General features: G+C 44.7%; 1 protein-coding gene across 1 annotated transcript in view; it reads left to right on the plus strand.

Moving 5' to 3' along the window:
- ABCC11 (ATP binding cassette subfamily C member 11) overlaps window positions 1–19,170 on the plus strand; it is a 76,899-nt gene that overhangs the window by 39,023 nt on the left and 18,706 nt on the right. Inside the window, exons 12-19 of the mRNA XM_070386767.1 lie at window positions 1,454–1,578; window positions 3,437–3,509; window positions 5,477–5,680; window positions 6,966–7,100; window positions 7,184–7,286; window positions 8,816–8,905; window positions 11,090–11,193; window positions 16,826–17,023. Of these exons, the coding sequence (XP_070242868.1) occupies window positions 1,454–1,578; window positions 3,437–3,509; window positions 5,477–5,680; window positions 6,966–7,100; window positions 7,184–7,286; window positions 8,816–8,905; window positions 11,090–11,193; window positions 16,826–17,023 (1,032 nt within the window). The remainder of the gene's footprint in view (window positions 1–1,453; window positions 1,579–3,436; window positions 3,510–5,476; window positions 5,681–6,965; window positions 7,101–7,183; window positions 7,287–8,815; window positions 8,906–11,089; window positions 11,194–16,825; window positions 17,024–19,170) is intronic.

A 19,170-nucleotide genomic window follows, 5' to 3' on the forward strand; every position in this document is an offset into this window, starting at 1 on the left:
GCTCATTTTTTTGTGTGTGTGTGCACCACAGGTGATGCAATTTCTTCCCCCAACTTCTTACAACTAAGGAGAAGAAAACTTCCACTTTTAAAAAATCATTCACTCATTCATGTATACATTCGGCTGTGTTGTGTCTTAGTTGCGGCATGAGGTGTCTTCGTTGCATTATGTGGAATCTTTCACTGTGGCTCATGGATTCTCTAGTTATGGTGTGAGGGCTTAGTTGCTCCCACACATGTAGAATCTTGGTTCCCTGACCAGGGATCGAACCCACGTCCCTTGCATTGCAAGGTGGATTCTTAACCACTGGGCCACCAGGGAAGTCCCCACTTTTTTTTTTTAATAAAAATAGTTTGAATAGTATTTGAATGCCAGGCCCTGTGTTCAGAGCTTCCCATTTTTTCCCTTGGCCCGCAACCCAAAAACAAACTCCACGAGGAAGGCACAGACATTGAGGTCAGTTTACAGATGAGTAAATGAGGCTGAGAGAGGTGACTTGCCCACAGCTGCCAGCAGGTGAGGGATGCAGCCAGGGAGGATACCAGTCCAGCTGATGTCAGAGCTTTGCTTCTCATCACAGCTACGTTTCCCAGCAGCTTCCATTCAGGGCCACCTTTCTACGTGGTTGGGGGCTTGTCGCTTCAAATGAACCAATCACTTAGCTTCCCATAAAGGAAAACAAAAAGATGTCATTTAAAGGTTTAGTTCTTATTAAAGCCTGTCTTCAGTTAAGAAGTAGGAAGCACAGGATAAGAAGAGAAAGAAGCATAAGATCATGAGGTCCTCTGCTGGGGTCATGGGCATGAGGGTTGTGGCCTTGATTCTTTTTAAATGTGTGCTTTTAAATTTACCCTGCAGAAAAGCAGGAAGAACACTACGGTAAAGATCCGTATACCCACCATTGAGATTCAGGAGTTGATAGCATTTGTATATTTGCCACATCTATGTAGAAATATACTTTGTAGAAGCATTATTTATTTATTTTTTGGTAGACCTATTTTAAATTACAAAGATTATGACACTTTCCCCACTAATGTTTCACCACGATGTCCAAAAAGTAAAGGCATTTCCTCATCTAACCGTGATGACATTATCACATCCACAAATCAGTAATAATTCTGTGATACTCAGGGATGGACAGAGGTGGCCTGGAGCTTGCCATCTCACAGCAAGGGATTGGGGCTGGGGAAATAAGAGGAAAAAAGTATGGGTGACTTCAATGTGAACCTTGCCTTCAGTCACAGTAGGAACAGGTCTGGCTTTCCCCAACTACTGCCCACGTTCTCAGGGCCTTCACCAGTGGGCCTGACAGGATCCTGTTAAGATTTCATTTACACAGGAGAGCCCCCAGGTTCCTGGAGCACAGTGGAGCCCTGGGCACTGTGGCTGCTGAGCCAGGGGGGATCTGTTCCGTGGCTGCCACGGTCCTGAGGCTGGACTCACTCTGCCGCAGATGCACTTGCTGGAGGGTTCAGTGGGGGTGCACGGAAGCCTGGCCTATGTCCCCCAGCAGGCCTGGATCATCAAGGGGAGTGTCCGGGAGAACATCCTCATGGGAAGCCAATACGACGAGGCCTGGTGAGCTTCTGAGCTTCTGGGGCTGGTTTGGAGAGGGGCCTCTCACTGCTAATAATGACTTGCTGTGTGCTCACTTACATGCATCACTGTATTTCCTTCTCACTGGGAAGGAAAGATTCTCATCAGATCCATTTTCTAGCAAATCAGCTGAGGCCCCCAAGAGACTGAATAATTTGCCCAAAGTCGTTGAGCTGCTAGGATATGGTAGAGTCAGAATCTGAACCCAGTTGCTTTCAGAAACTTCACGCTAAGTCGCTTCAGTCGTGTCATACTCTGTACAACCCCATGGACTGTAGCTCCTCTGTCCATGGGATTCTCCAGGCTAGAATATTGGAGTGGATTGCCATGCCCTCCTTTAGGGGGTCTTCTCAACCGAGGGACCGAATTCGTGTCTCACACCTCCAGCAAAGGCAAGCAGGTCCTTTACAGCTAGTGCCACCAAATTTAACTATTGTGCTCCTTTGGCTCAAAATAACCCTCCCCTTCCGAAAGTGTTCCTTTGAAACTTCCTTTGTGTTAATTAATTCCTGAAGGTAAAGTCAAAAGCTAAAACACATGGGTGGTGTGCAACAGTAGAGGAAGGAGTTTAGATTCCCAGCCCCGCCCACACCCTCCTTACCCTTTGCAGCCTCTCCCTCCAGAGTCCTGGGTGGACCTGCCTGAGACACGTGCTCTGAAGTCATGAGCAAAGTCTGGTCAGTGGAGGAGCAAGGAAAACTGCTCTGATTGCTACAGCTATGCTTCCAATTCTGGTGGACTCTGGCCCCTTTTAACTCTTTGCCTGATTTTGCAATCTGCCTGTTGTAACCTTGCTGAAAGGCACAGATATGTGGGTGTATAAACCAGCTGTCTCCAGTCGGTTTGTTCGTGAGCTCCTCAACATCAGGTCTATCATGCCCAGCCCCCACCCCACCTGCTTTTCCTCCCAAATTCCCAATTAGGCTTAATGGCATCACTGAACTGTGCAACCCAGGGAGCCCGACCCTGCCTCCTCCAAGAACCACCTCCTCCTTCCACATGTAATTGGTCAGCAACTCTGGAAGACTCAACCTCCTAAATAGCACTGGTATAATATTTCCCTTCTCCACCTCCACTGCCAGCTCTGGTCTGTGACCTTCTGCCAGAACGGTGCCCACTGCCCCGCTCTTGGCTCTGTCTCCAGCCTTCTCCTGCTCTGTTCGACTTTGTGCTCTGCCTCCAGGGCAGCTGTCCTAAAAGCCCAGTCTCATCCTGTCACTGCTCAGCTTTCAGACTGACATGACTCATAGAGCAGTTTGTCAAAAATAAAAACACACTATCTTTTGACTCTGAAAATTCACCGCTATGTAGTTAATACATATAGCGCCACCCATGAATGCCAAGATCCATGTACAAGAATGTTCACATCGAATTATTCAGGATAGCCAAAAACTAGCAACAATCCAAATGTCCAGCATTAGCTCACTGGTTAAACAGTGCATGGTGCTTCCCTATACTGCAATATGGTAGTGCCATTAAAACAATATAAACCTATATCTGCTGTACATACCGTACATCACTAGATTATTTCTGAACACGTATAGAGGAAACTGTATTAGTGACTGATTCAGAGGAAAGCAGCTGAGGGTCAACGGTGCGAAGGAGACTCACTTTTCACCTTTTCTTCTTTTTGTTCTGTTCAAACAATTACCAAGTGCACGTGTTAACATTTAAAAAAAATGAAGGAAGGAAATGAAAAAAGCCTCCTGTGATTTACCATTAAATTCAGGATCAAGGCCAAATTTTTCAGCATGGAATGCAAGACCTTCCCTTCCAAACTGGAGAAGGCCGGAGGGCCTGCGGCCGGCCACCAGGCCCTTTAGCTCCCTCTCCTTCACAGGTATCTCCAGGTGCTCCACTGCTGCTCCCTGAACCATGATCTGGAAATTCTGCCCTTCGGAGACATGACGGAGGTGAGCGGGAGGCGAGGGTACCGCACTTCTGTTGTGATGGTACCTTTGTCATGGTGTTCTGGGGTCCCCAGACTGCCTCCCTGGGTAGGTAAGACGAGAGACCCCAGCTCTTCCTTCCCAAAGCAGCTGGAGCTAGTCCTGCAGTCTCAGAGCCTTCCCTCCCAAGGAAGGGAAGTTGTGGCTCACCTGACCTTGGGAGCTGACAAACGGGCTACCTTGCCTCACCAGAATGGGAGTTGATCTCAGACTTCTTCTGAATCAAGAGCAGAGACCCTGTGAGGATGAGAAGCACCCCCAACCCCTCTACTCCACCCCCACCCCAGTCATCCATCTTCCTCCCCACCACCCTGCCCCTCTAGAGCACTGCCTTTGACAGTGGGGATGGTAGCCATAGCCCTGCTGTGGCAGTGCCAGTTCTGACTGCTAGGTGCTCCTGATAATTCTCCATCTTTCACGTCAGTAGCCACCCTTACTCTACATAAGACCTTTGTAAGATAAAAGCAGTATGGTTGCCTTGATTTTATTATCTAATAATAGCTCAGTTGGCTGAGCATTCACTACATTCAAGGTACTGTTCTAGCAACTCTAATATATTAGGTGAGCCTCAGATAACCTATGAGGTCAGTTCTTTTATTATCCTTCCTTTAATGATCAGCAGTGTACCCTGGAGGGTAGAGAGCTTGGTTGTTTTGTTCAGCGTCTCCCCTTCAGTAGGAAGAACCAGCTCTGCTCTGTAAAATGCATCAGTAATAGTTCTGACCTCATCAGGATGATTAGAGGTTTAGGTGAGTTGATACATAACTTGCTTTGAATAGTGCTTGGCGTAGGTTAAGTGTTAGGCCGTCATTAGAGGAACACAGTAGGCATTGAAGTCTGCTGAGTGAGTAAGGAAACTGAGCCTCGCCCAGGCCAAGCCCCTTATCTATGGTCACATGCGAACTGGAGGCAGAGCAGTGACAAGCGGTCACCCCACTGCTCTTTAAACTGCTTCTCTTCTACAGCGTCACCAGAGTTCAGGGTCGAGCAGAGATAGAACTTAGACCCTGGGTGTCACGGCCTCAGGACCTGACATAGGGATGGGCCAGCCAGCACTGCCTGAAGTGCTAGTCTGCTAGGGAACTCCAATACACTGCCCAGTGATTCTGGTTAGCACCCTCGACTCCTGACATAACAAACCTGCCCACCACCTCAGCTATAATACAGTCTTGGTCTTGGGCAATACCCCTAACCCAGGCCAGTGATCCCACCAGTTGACAGTTACAGTCAACAGAAATTTAAAACCATTGTAAGATGTAAGAAGGTGCTGTTTCTTGGGATAAGTGATTTATTTTTATGAGCTAAGCTGTTAAAAGTTTTAATATGCTTTCTGACAAGCCAACCAATTTAGAAAAAATGATATGTTACTATGAATTACAAATTTCAGTTAAGTGAGCATCAGTTTTTTTCATCCTTTACTAGGCATATTGTGAAAAGTATTTTTATTTTCTTTTTAATTAATTATTAATTTTTGTTTGACTGTGCTGGCTCTTCATTGCTGCACCCAGGCTTTCTCTAGTTGCAGCGGGCAGGGGCTGCTCTCTAGTTGCAGTGCTCGGGTTTCTCATTGTGGTGGCTTCTTTTGTCACTGAACACAGGCTCTAAGAGCTCCCAGACTTCAATAGTTGCAGCATGAGGGCTCTAGAACACAGGCTCAGTAGTTGCGGGACATGGGTTTAGTTGCCTGGTGACACATGGAAGCTTTCCGGACCGGGGATCAAACTCACGTCCCCTGTATTGGCAGGTGGACTGTTAACCACTGGGAAGTCGAGATTGTGAAAAATATTTTAAGTGCCAGGGGTGTCAAATCATTAGGTGTCCAGGAGTGTGCACCGAGGGGGGTTAGTCTGTCCACCTGCCCACCTGGCTGGTGGGAGCACAGCTGGCTGGGTCACCCTCCAGACTCGGTGCCTTTGGCTGCCTGTCCACAGATTGGGGAGCGGGGCCTCAACCTCTCGGGGGGGCAGAAGCAGAGGATCAGCCTGGCCCGGGCCGTCTACTCTGACCGTGAGCTCTACCTGCTGGATGACCCACTCTCGGCCGTGGATGCCCATGTGGGGAAGCATATCTTTGAGGAGTGCTTTAAGAAGGTGCTCAGGAGGAAGACCGTCATTTTGGTGACCCATCAGCTGCAGGTGACCACCCTTCCGGGGCTCTGGCCATGATTGACAGATAATGTAGCTCCTCAAGCCCCTGCCATCTCAGCATGATCAATAACAGCCTCCCAGCAGATACCCCTTCGTATCTCAGACAGACCCCAAAGTCAGAGAGGATTGCAAAGAACTTGATGTCCTCTGCTTTCTATGTGGAGAAGATAAGTTGGTAAAAATGGAAACTAAATTTTTTAAAATTGTTTTTTATTGAAGGATAATTGCTTTATAGAATTTTTTAAATGGTTTTTTTGAAACTAAATATTGAGGCCTCCTTTATTTTCAAAATTGTATGGGCGAGCCCCTGCTTTTGAAGTTACAAAAAACTCCCTCAGAGAAGAATTCGCCAAGTCTCACATTCTTCCATCAAGCACACTGGCTGTGCTGGGTGCTGCCTCTCATGGGTCATTTTCCCTAGATATGTTCATACCAGACCTTGTTATTATTTATCCTTCTCCTATTTGGGCTTTAGTATTTTTGGTATAAAATATGTAAGACATAAAAACAGGTTAGAAAATAACCTAATGAAAGCCCATGTAACTGCCCAGATGACACATCACAGTCCAATGTCGATGGCCCTCAGATCACAGCCCCTTCCCTCCTTCCTGCTCCTCACTCACTGTTCACTGTTTCCATGTGCGTATTCACACTTTTACAACATATGTGTCAATCCAGACAGAGCAAATGTCCTTTTGCATATTTAACAACTTATAATCGATGTTTTACTTTCTGTGTCCTTAGGTAATTTGCTTTTCTACTCAACATTATATTTTTAAGGTCTTCCATGTGGATACATGGAATTTTATTTCTTTCTTACTAGTATTGTATTACAATATCTGAATATTCCAGAATTTATTTCTCCAGGATGGATATTCGGGTTGTTTCCCATTTTTCACTTTTTACAAAAAAATGCTTCAGTATATTGATACATTCTTCTACATGTGTTTTTATGCATGTGTTTGAGAGGGCTTTTTTTTGGGAAGTGTTTTAGGAGTAGAATTATTGGTTCATAATTCTTCAAAAATCTTTAATTTTACTAGATATTGTCAAATTGTTTTTCAAAGTAGCTGTACCAATCTATGCAGGCCTCCCCCTCCACCCCAGTTTTGTAAGAGTCCCTTTACCCTAGTCATTACCAACACTTGGGATTGTTTTTGCCAAACTGGTGATATAAAATATTTTCTCAGGATTTAAATTTTTCCTTTTGAATAGTGAAGTTGAGCATCTTTTAGTATGCTTATTGAAGATCTTATTTCTTCTGACTCTTCAGTATTTAGAATTTTGTGACCAGATCATTTTATTTGAAGATGGGAAAATCTGTGAAAAAGGAATTCACAGTGAGCTCATACAGAAGAGGGGACGATACGCCCAGCTCATCCAGAAGATGCGCGGGAAAGCCACACAGGTGATTTCCCCCTACCCCACCCTCACTTCTGACCCAACTGGGCAGACCCTTCCCTGCATCCATGGCTTGTGCTTTCTCCCCAGGGTGTGTTGCAGGGAGTAGCAAAGACAGAAGAGGATCTACAGCTGGAAGGTCAGGCCCAGACCGCTTGCCAGGAAGAACTTCTCAGTGAAAATGCTGGTAATAGTGCTGAATGAAATAGTGCTTTCACCTGGGAGCAGGGTGAAACCCTCTGCCTGCCTGTCTGCATCTTCCACAGGCTCTGGCATTTCGTCCTGAATGTGAGACCAGGCCTTGTCACTCACTGAATGGGGTGCCAGACATTACTCATATAGGGTACAGATCCAAGTATTGGAGGGCTGTGGGGTAAGGGCTGTGCTGGTCCAGAGGCCTGAAGCAACCAGGAAGTGACTATTGTTGGGGGAACAGCTGAGGGTGTGCAGAGGCAGATTGAGGGTTGACCTCGAGTGACTCTGATATAAACTTTGCACAGTTTCTGGGCCATTAATTCATTATACATTTTTTGAGAACAATGCCATTGGAAGTCAGAAATAAATTAAGCCCAGTTCTGGGCATTCAAAAGGTGAAGCTGAACATCTTTTAGTATGCTTATTGAAGATCTTGCTCTTTTCTGAGACAAGGTAGCAGACGAGAAAGACTTTCATTTTTAAAGTAAGACAGGTTCTGGATTAGAATTCCAGGACTACTGCTCTCAAAGCCGTGTGACTTTGGCCAAACAGGTTAAACTCTCTGAACCGTCACTGGCAAAAGTGGAGATAATTGTTCTTATATTACAACACCACAGTGGAGATTAGAAGAGGTCCTGAGGGGTTAGGACAGTGCCTGGCACATCTGTCACAAACAGAGCCTTCAGCTGCAAAGATCAGAAGCCAATTTGGGCAGAAAAATAATGTGTTGGCAGAAAAGGGTGTTGATCATAGAGTGAAAAAAAAGCTGGAGTACTAGACCTCAGAAAGTTTGGAGTCTAGAATAGCAGGAACAGGTATAGAATCCTTTTGAAGAAAACCTGCTTCAGATGTTTTCCATCCTAGTCTAATTTCCTGCAAGATTAAAATCCCACAAAGAGAGCTGTCTTCTCCTGGGAAAATAGTGGTGTTGCTGTTAGAAGAAGGGAGAGCGGCAGGCAGAAACAGTAGGTATCCCCTACAGTGCTGCCTCCTGTTACTGTTGTTGTGGTGGTTGTCATTGACAACATTGATGACATCTACTGATATTTCAGGTACTGATCTCTCTGCCCTGCTGTAGGCCACGTGTCCGCTTGGGCTGGTGTCAAATCTGTTTCGAGGAGCTGTTTCAGAAGCATATCGCTACAAAGCGTCTTAGTGATTATCTGTAGGCCTGCCAGTTGTCAGATGAGGAAACAGAGAGGTTAAGTGATTTGCTTCTTGAAGCTGTACAGTATCATGATGACAATTCTGGTCCCAGGTCACTGCTTTCTTCCTTCTCTCCCGCTCTCTCTCTCAACCCATTCAGCCCTTGGGAACCTCAGGCTCTCCAGGGTCTATTGAATGGCTGGTGATGGACCCCCTTTTCAGAGTCCAGGCAGATCTGCAAACTCTGCTGGTTGGAGTTAGACTTGGGTGGGGTACGGGTGGCAACCAGAATAGAAGGCTTCGCAAGGACTCTTCTTGACCAGGAAGGAGATATAGGAGATTGGGAGGCATACTGTTTCCTTTTTCTTTTCCCTGATCCAGTGCTGGAAAATCAACTCTCACAGAAGGAGAAGATGGAAGAAGGGTCCTTGAAGTGGACAGTCTACCACCACTATATCCAGGCGGGCGGAGGTATGGGCTGTTAGCTGCCCCAGGCCAGGCCTGCTCACAAAGCTGGGTCAGACTGGAATGTGCAAGGTCATGGGAGGTAGAGGGACTCAAACGGTCATGCCATTCATGAGTTTAACTTGCATAATTCCAGCCATTCTCAACTATAATAACTCTACCACTGTAGTCAGTGCCAGAAATTATGTTTCTATGTGTATTTGTGTTAATATACCTGGCATTTAAAAAATCAAATATGTCAAGGCATATAGACATGTAAATTATGTTCATGAAGGGAAAAGTTTATACTTTTTTGCCTAGAAATAGGCATGGTATGCATGCCGTGAAGGACCACATGGGGGAAGCACCAAGTTTGGCCAGTGGTGGAGTGGTAAGAGAAAGCAGGGCCCAGAGCCTTTACTGGGGTTTCTGTGGGAAGAAGTGGGTGAGGCAGGGTAGGCACCCTGAGTAAGCTTAGGATTGGACAGCTTGAACAATTCTGGAGGGCTCATTGCTATAGTGATGGTCCTAAATGTCTGATACCTGGTCTTAGGGTGATTTAGGGGAGGGCAAATATTGGCTTGGTGGGTGAGAGTTTGATAAAAGAGGTTATTGGGAGGGTGGGCTGTGGATTGGTTCGTTTGTATATCAAAGGTGTGCCTGTAAGGAGTTAATTGCTGTTTCTAGGAATTAGCTAGCCTTGGGATTAGCAGTCTGTCAGGATTAAGGCCCCAAATAACACAGTATTAGGAATATAGAAAATAAGAAACATTTTACATTAAACATCATTAATATTTTTAGTGAAATAAAGAATGCCATAGTACTCTTTATCTCAGTGCTTTTCATACCACAGGTCCCAGCCCACTAGTGGGCTGTGAAATCAACTGAGTGGGTTGTAAGGAGCGTTGAGAATAGAAATGTGACTAGAGTTGAAAATATCTGCAGAAGTGATGTTGGTGAAGCTTTCATTTTATTATGTATTAGACTGTATATCTGAAGGTGGATGGCAATAAAAAGTTTCAAAGCTTCTGCTTTATTTAATGGTGTATGTTACCAAATTCACACATATATAACTCTACAATGTTGTAAACATGAGACCAGGTATATGCTACTGTGGTTTTGAGTAACTTAATTTTTGAGAGTAATTTTGACTCCATGCCAACTTTTTATTCTTCATTGATTTTGGAACCTAACCCTGCACAAGGCGTGTCTTCTCTCTACCTGTCTAGGGAGGAGGAGGCAGGCTGTGCATAGGAGATTGCCATCCTCACCCCTTCCACTGTGAGCATCCTTACAGGATATAACACAGGGCCTGACCAGAGCAGGGGAGCAGCAAATACTTGTGAAACGCAATGAATGAACCAAAAAACCAATTGATCTGTATTTAGGAAGTACCTGTTATGAACCAGGCTCTTGCTGAGTTCTGGAGGGGAGGGTGTATAAAGTTGCCTGAGAACCTACCCTGTAATCTAGAGAATTAAAACATTCATCCACTGGTAGCAAGAGAGAGAGATCTCCGGGACCAAGCATGGTCTCAGATGTCATTAAAGAGAGTTGGCCCTTGGGTGGAGCTTAAGGAAGAATTCAAGAAAAAGAATACGGGCATGAGGCACAGACTGGATAGGTGGGTAGAGTGCCAGGGCAAGAGGTAGATGGGAAAGGAAGGCGTGTACCCTAGGTTTTCCCATCCTTGGCTTCCCCACTCTCCAGCTCTATGACTTTGGGCAAGTTACTTCCTCCCTTGGAAACTTGGCGATAGGCATTCTGAATTCAAAAATAATTCATGTATTTAGTACTCTACCTGGCACTTGGTACATAATAGTGAAAGGTAGCTGTTGTTATTTTGAATGTTGAACCCTCAGGGCTTGCATAAGGGCAACCAGCTTCTCTAGAACACTGCTCACATAACCAGGCACTGGGCTGGGTACTTGACACACGTTACCTCATAGCATCTTTAGAGCAGCCCCTTGAGGCTGCAGGACTACCATCACCATCTTGTATGTAAGGAAGTGGAGTGTCACTGACATTTGATCCCTTGCCCAGGTTCACATAGCTTGTAAGTAGTTTGAGCCAGCATTTGAACCCAGGGCTTTCTAATCTTGGAACCCAGCTCTTTCGAGTCTTCTAGGGTGTCTGAGGAAGATCCAAGGGCCTGGTGTGGCCACGTACCTTCTTTTGGCACCTGTGTGTCACGTTCCTCTCTCTCCCCAGGTTACCTGATCTGCAGCATGATTTTCCTTCTCATGATGATGTTAGCCTTCTTCCCGGTGTTCAGCTTCTGGTGGCTGAGCTATTGGCTGGGCCAGGGCTCAGGGGTGAGTGCCATGTGGGGGTGGGGTGCATTTCTGTGGACCTGGGTGGAATGGGGGAACTTCTTTTTCCTTGGGGCCCCATGGGTATGGGTTAGAGAAGCCCATGGCAAGCCCAGTACCTGCCCTTGCCATGCTGATGAATGGGGCCCTAGAGGGAACCCTTGGGAGCTGAAACTCTGGAGCGCCCTCCCAGGTGGGCATCCTGTGTTCACAGAGCAAGAGGTCACCTGTACAGTCTCCTAGGAACAAAACCAAGAGATTTCTGTCCCCAAACAGCTCTTTACACCAAGAATGCTTTACAGTCTGCTCTAATATGAGTTAGAGAAGGGAAAAAAAGTTTTATCCATCACTCCTGACAGCAGGGAAAGAGCTGAGCTCCAGTATGACTTGCACAGAAGTGATCTGGGCTTTTGAAAGGGAGAATGAGAGAGGAGGGAAAGCAGGGGCTCTGCTGGGCCAGAGAATGAAAAAGTACAAAAGGTTGGTGAGTGTCAGTACAATTAAGCTATCAGTGTCTGCAGCCAGCTTTCTCCTCCCACAGAGAGTGGGGGACAGAGGCTCTGTCCTTTCTGAGGATTACATTTTAAAGGAATCATTCTCAGATCTTTAAGAAAGATGCTTCTGAGTTGCAAGAGATACACAGTCACAGCTGTGAGTGCTTCTTAGTAAGTGCTCTGAGGAAGAAAGATCAGGGGCCTGCCAGGAAAACAGTAAATTTTCCTGGCAGAGGCACTTTAATGAAGGTGGGGGGAGCTGGGGTCCTCCGAGGGACATACCTTAGCCTCTAGGAGCCACGCTAAGGTTCGGTCAAGTCTTTTAGTGCAGGAGTTCGGACAGGGTTGTTTGTGTTGAGGGTTCTGGAGCTCTCAGCCATTATGTATCAGATTAATTCATTAATCTTTCCAACCTCATTCTGAGGTAGGTATCACTGTCCCCATTTTATATTTGCAGAAATTATTCTTAGAGAGGAGAAGGAGCCTGCCCTGAGATGTCAATGTGCCTTGAACTCTGTGCTCTGAATCCAGGCTATGTCTTTCAAGCAATCTATTTGGTTAACTTTTGAGTCATGTTTCAGATGGAGTTTGGTCAGGAAAGCAGGAGCCGCTTGAAATATTTAGAGCTTCCAAAGATTTAATACACAAGTTAGAGGCTACACAGCCACTGGAAGGGCTGGAGGAGAGAGGGAAAGCGGGCTCCAGGAATTTTAGCAGCAGGCAGCACTAAATGGGCTGATCCTTGGAAGGATGCCTGCTAACCACTGGCTGAATTCCAAGCTCCATGCACCTGTCCACAATTGCCACCAGAGTATAATGGCTTCTCTTTCAGCCTTTAGATTTTCTGCGAGTGCCTCTCTTTGGTAGAATCTAACCTAAGACCATGCTGGCAAGGAGTTTGAGAAACAGTTCTCAAACTCTTCCCTGAATCACATTGGAGAGTGTGGAAGGAGGCAGAGGTGATGTTAGATGACCATCTAGTGCAGATTTCTAACAACATAGAGTGAAGTAATCTATCAAGCCATTTTCTACCCTGCCAGAAGAGAAGAGACTCATATCAGACAGCAGGCTGCCTTAGGACAAAGATGCATTGAGGAAGGGATGTATAGAAGTCCTAATGGTAGTGGAGTTGAGTTTGGAACAATCAGGGTAGAGGAGGCAATGGAGTGGAGGCAAGACCTGGATCAGGAGACAGGCCACTGAGACTGATGCTGTAGTGGTCCAGGGGATCAGCACAGGGCAGTGGGGAGGGAGAAGGGAAAAGCGATAGCACTGAGCAGGAAGCTTTTAACATATAGTTTCACCTTCTACTGGCTGCTGAGTCTTCTGTAGCCCCAGGAAGACATATTTTTCTCCCTGCTGAATTTCACCCTGAACTCAGATGGTTTGAACCTCTGAAAAAGAAAACTCACAGTTTTTCTCTCTCCACACGTAATGTCTCTGATACGCAAAGTGCAGGTTTTGGTTTTGGTTTTTCCCCTCTGTGTCAACCAGTTCTCCAACTCCCTGGACACTCGCTGGGTGTACTACAGTTCAATTCCATTCTGATACTACCTATCCAGAGTTAGCAACACCTCACAGGTTAAGGGTTCAGTCCCATAAGACTGCTCATGTGCCAATCACAAGTCTAGACATTTTGTTCAGTTGCTCAGTCATGTCTGACTGTTTGCAACCTCATGGACTGTAGTATACCAGGCTTCCTTGTCCTTCACCAACTCCTGGAGCTTGCTCAAACTCATGTCCATTGAGTCAGTGATGCCATCCAATCATCTCATCCTCTGTCATCCCCTTCTGCTCCTGCCTTCAATCTTCCCCAACACCAGGGTCTTTTCCAAAGTATTGGAGTTTCAGCTTCAGCATCAGTCCTTCCAATGAATATTCAGGTCTGATTTCCTTTAGGATTGACTGGTTTGATCTCCTTGTTGACTAAGGGACTCTCAAGAGTCTTCTCCAAAACCACAGCTCAAAAGCATCAATTCTTCAGCACACAGCTTCCTTTATAGTTCAACTCTCTCAAATCCATACATGACTACTGGAGAAACCATAGCTTTGATTGGATGGACCTTTGTTGACAAAGTAATGTCTCTGCTTTTTAATATGCTTTCTAGGTTGGTCATAGCTTTTCTTCCAAGAAGCAAGTGTCATAATGTCATGGCTGCAGTCACCATCATGGCTGCAGTGATTTTGGAGCCCAAGAAAATAAAGTTTCTCACTGTTTCCATAGTTTCCCCATCTATTTCCCATGAAGTGATGGGATCAGATGCTGTGATCTTTGTTTTTTGAATGTTGAGTTTTAAACCAGCTTTTTCACTCTCCTCTTTCACTTTCATCAAGAGGTTCTTTAGTTCTTCTTCCCTTTCTGCCATAAAGGTGGTGTCATCTGCATATCTGAGGTTACTGATATATCTCCTGGCAATCTTGATTCCAGCTTGTGCTTCATCTAGCCCAGCATTTTGCATGATGTACTCTGCATATAAGTTAAATAAGCAGGGTGACAATATACAGCCTTGATGTACTCCTTTCCCAATTTGGAACCAGTCTGTTGTTCCACGTCCAGTTCTAACTGTTGCCTCTTAACCTGCATACAGATTTCTCAGGAGGCAGGTAAGGTGGTCTGTTATTCTCATCTCTAAGAATTTTCCAGTTTGTTGTGATGCACACAGTCAAAGCCTTTGGTGTAGTCAATAAAGCAGATGTTTACCTGGAACTCTCTTGCTTTTTCTGTGATCCAACAGATGTTGGCAATTTGATCTCTGATTCCTCTGCCTTTTCTAAATCAAGCTTGAACATCTGGAAATTCATGGTTCATGTACTGTTGAAGCCTGGCTTGGAGAATTTTGAGCATTACTTTGCTAGTGTGTGAGATGAGTACAATTGTGCAGTAGTTTGAACATCCTTTGGCATTGCATTTCTTTGGGATTGGAGTGGAAACTGCTGAGCTTTTCAAATTTTCTGGCATATTGAGTGCATCACTTTCATACCATCATCTCTTAGGGTTTGAAATAGCTCAACCGGAATTCCATCACCTCCACTAGCTTTGTTCATAGTGATGCTTCCTAAGGCCCACTTGACTTCATATTCCAGGATGTCTGGCTCTAGATGAATGATCACACCATTGTGGTTATCTCGGTCATTAAGATCTTTTTTGTATGTTCTTCTATGTATTCTTACCACCTCTTCTTAATATCTTCTGCTTCTGTTAGGTCTCTAGTATTTATTGTGCCCATTTTATCTGTCTCTTATTGTGCCCATCTTTGCATGAAATGTTCCCTTGGTATCTCTAATTTTCTTGAAGAGATCTCTAGTCTTTCCCATTCTATTGTTTTCCTCTATTTCTTTGCACTGATCACTGAGGTAGGCTTTCTTATCTCTCCTTGTCTTCTTTGGAACACTGCATTCTGATGGGTATATCTTTTCTTTTCTCCTTTGCCTTTAGCTTCTCTTCTTTTCTCAGTATATCTTCCTCAGACAACTATTTTGCCTTTTTGCATTTCTTTTTCTTGGGGATGATCTTGATCACTGCCTCCTGTACAATGTCATGAACCTCTGTCAGTAGTTCTTCAAGCTCTCTATCAGATCTAATCCCTTGAATCTATTTGTCACTTCCACTGTATAATCACAAGAGATTTGATTTAGGTCATACCTGAATGGTCTAGTGGTTTTCCCTCCTTTCTTCAATTTAAGTCTGAATTTGGCAATAAGGAGTTCATGATCTGAGCCACAGTCAGCTCCCAGTCTTGTTTTTGCTGACTGTATAGAGCTTCTCCATCTTTGGCTGCAAAGAATATAATCAGTCTGATTTTGGTATTGACCATCTGGTGATGTCCATGTGTAGAGTCTTCTCTTGTGTTGTTGGAAGAGGGTGTTTGCTGTGACCAGTGAGTTCTCTTGGCAAAACTCTATTAGCCTTTGCCCTGCTTCATTCTGTACTCCAAGGCCAAATTTGTCTCTAGTCCAGATATCTCTTGACTTCCTACTTTTGCATTCTAGTCCACTATGATGAAAAGGACATCTCTTTTGGGTGTTAGTTCTAGAAGGTCTTATAGGTCTTCAAAGAACCGTTCCAGCTTCAGCTTCTTATGCATTAGAGGTTGGGGCATAAACTTGGATTACTGTGCTATTGAATGGTTTGCCTTGGAAACAAAGAGATCATTCTGCTGTTTTTGTAGTTCTGATAAATCAGCTATGAATTGGGGATTCCCATGACTCCTTCTGTGGGCCTGATAATTTTCTATAATGGCTTACAGAACTTAGGGAAATACTTTTATCAGTTTTTAGACAAGGAATATAGTAAATGATGCAGATGCAGAGCCAGATGAAAAAATATATAGGGTGAGGTACAGAAGGGTCCAAAGTGCAAGAGCTTCTGTTTCCATGGAGTTGGGGTACACCACCCTTCTAGCACATGAATATGTTCACCAACCTGGAAGCTCTCTGAATGCCATGCTTTAGGGATTTTTATGGTGGATTCAACATGTTGCTCAGTTTTAAAGAATCTGCCTGCAAAGTAAGAGACCCTGATTTGATTCCTGGTTTGCGAAGATCTATTGGAGAAGGGATAAGCCACCTACTCCAGTATTCTTGGGCTTCTCTTGTGGCTCAGCTGGTAAAGAATCTGCTTGCAATGTGGGAGACCCCAGTTTGATCCCTGGGTTGGGAAGATCCCTTGGAGAAGGGAAAGGCTACCCATTCCACTATTCTGGCCTGGAGAATTCCATGGACTGTATTGTCCATGGGGTTGCAAAGAGCTGGACATGACTGAGCAACTTTCACTTCAACATGTAGACATGATGGATCATAAACTAAAATTCCAGCTCCTTCCCATTTCCAGAAAATGGGAGTAGGGCTGAAAGTTCGAAGCTTGGACTCATGACATGGTCTTTCTGGTGACCAGCCCCAGTCCTGAAGCTATTTAGGAGTCCCCAGCCCCTAGTCATCTCGTTAGCTACAAAAGACTCTCTCATTGCTCCAGAGGCTCGTGTCAGAAACCAGAGTCAAAGGCCAATTATTACCACAAATGAAGCCCCACGCACCCCCATCACCTAGGAAACTGCAAGGGTTTTAGGACTTGTGTGTCAGGAATTGGGGACAAAGATGAAGCATATTTCTTATCATACCATACTCCCTGTCCTTTCTTGAAGAATAATAGCAGTCAAGAGAGCAACTGGACCACTGCAGACCCAGGTGACATACTGGACAATCCTCAGCTGCCCTTTTACCAACTGGTGTTTGGCCTCAGCGGTCTGTTGGCAATCCTCCTGGGCATCTGCCTCTCATTGGTTTTCACCAAGGTGATGGGGAAGGCATCCACAGCATTGCACAACAAGCTTTTCAACAAGGTATGGGTCTGGGCACTGGGCATGGCCACAGGCTGAGCCTTGACCTTGCTCAACTCTTTTTTCTAATTATTAGGCTTTATTTTTTGAGCAGTTTTTGGTTTAGAGAAAAATTGAGCAGAAAATATAGGGTTCACTTTTACCCTTCACCACATCCTCAATTTCTCCTATTATTAATAGCTTGCATTAGTGGGGGACATCTGTTACAGTTGATGAGTCAACATTGATACATTATTATTATCAAAGTCCATAGTTTACATTAAGGTTCACTGCTTGTGTTGTACATTCTATGGGTTTTGACAAATGCATACTGGCATGCGTCTACCATCAAGTATTATACAGAATAGTCAAACTACCCTAAAAATCCCCTTTGCTCAGCCTATGTATATCCCTCCCCTAGACCTCTGAAAACTGCTGATCTATTTTGCTGTCTCTGTGGTTTGGAGAATATAATGTCGTATAGTTGTGAGTTTACACTGGGTCACTAACTAGGTGGGAGCAGGCCAGAGAATGAGATAGGTTCTTGAAACTCTCCCACGACTAAGTTTAATGCCCCTTCCTAGAGGATCAACCCTCAGCTATCAATGCTGGCCTCTGTTGGCTGAGCACAGTCACATAAACAGTTTCTTCTAATTTCCTTAAGTTCCTTTTGAAGTGGGTATTTTACTCTTATCTTACACATGAGAAAATGGAAACCCCATATGTGTTATGGTTAGAATGTATGTTATGGCTAGAATACCAAGTTATCTATAGTGTCACATTAGCTCTTGGACATGTCCTTTCTGTCTTTCACTTATCGAATATTACTGGGTGCCAGGCTCTGGAGTAGGCACTTGGTTCACAGTGGTGAGTGAACAATGCAGATGTGGTTTGGGTCATCTTAGCCTACAGCTTAAGGATGGAGATGGACAGGAAAATAATCTGTTGTAATATGATGTGCAGAGTTAACCATGGGGGTGGCACACAGGACCATAAGAAAATGACACACCTGACCCAAGCATGGGGGTGGTGGAAGGAAGGTGGGAGTCCAAGAAGGCTTCTTGGAGGAAGTGACCTCTATGCTAAGATCTGAGGATGAACGAGATCTCGCCAGGTCAAGATTAAGAGGTGAGCAGAAGCAGAACATTTCCAGAGAGCTGCATGGAGCTCAGGAAGGCTGGAGCTGAGAACTGTAGAGAAGGGCTTCTCAGAGGGATTCTCGGGAGGCAATGAGGGCACCCGTCATTCCTTGTAGATTCAAAGCAAATCCTTTAAAAATATTTTTTTTTGATGTGGGCCGTCATTTTAAATATCTTTATTGAATTTGTTACAATATGTTTTGGTTTTTTGCCACGAGTTTCCTGACCAGGGATCAAACCAGCACCCCCTGCAATGGAAGGCAAAATCTTAACCACTGGATCATCAGGGAACTCCCACAAATTGTGTTTTAATTTAGGAGGGTGAGGCCAAGGCATTTCCCCACATCTCAGATAAAGCAACCGGCTTGATGAGCCAGAAGGCAGGAGAGGGAAAAATTACTCCAAAGCCTGGCAGTCCTTACCACCTAATCTGTGGTGGTGGCAGCAGATAGCTGGTCTCTAAGTTTCTGACTCCACATTCCCAGATTCTAGAAATACCTAGTACCCAGGCCTTCTCAAAGTTATGTTCTATATTTTAATTTTGAGAAATGTTCAAGTTTTTTTCATTAGAAAATACATTTCATATTTTAAACATTTTCTTTTTGCTCACCTTTTTATGGCTTTATTGATCTTAAATTTGCCATGTAGTTTTAGATAATCACAAGTAAAGGAAAAATCTCTGAAAAAATTGGCTCAACTATAAAATCAACAAATATAAAAACAAAACTAGAACCAGATTAATTTACTACTTAAGGAGGCAACCAGAGATCCTGACCCTGTGTCCCCACCATATACTAATCCCTAGTGAGCATGGGCTCTCACCAAGACCCCTTTCATGCCACAGCTGAGCTGAGTCCTGCCCCCCCTAGCCCCTCACTCCTCAAAAGTGCTCAGTGTCCTAAGGGGGTGATTGCTTTAGTCTTTTATTTGTGATTGTGAATATTCTTTTTGCTTTAGCTCATGTATTTAACAAAAGATTCTGGAGATAAAATTAAAGACAATTTAGAAGCAGAAGAAGAAAGCAAGGATCTC

The sequence above is a fragment of the Bos mutus genome, chromosome 18, assembly GCF_027580195.1.
Source record: "Bos mutus isolate GX-2022 chromosome 18, NWIPB_WYAK_1.1, whole genome shotgun sequence".
NCBI lineage: Eukaryota > Metazoa > Chordata > Mammalia > Artiodactyla > Bovidae > Bos > Bos mutus.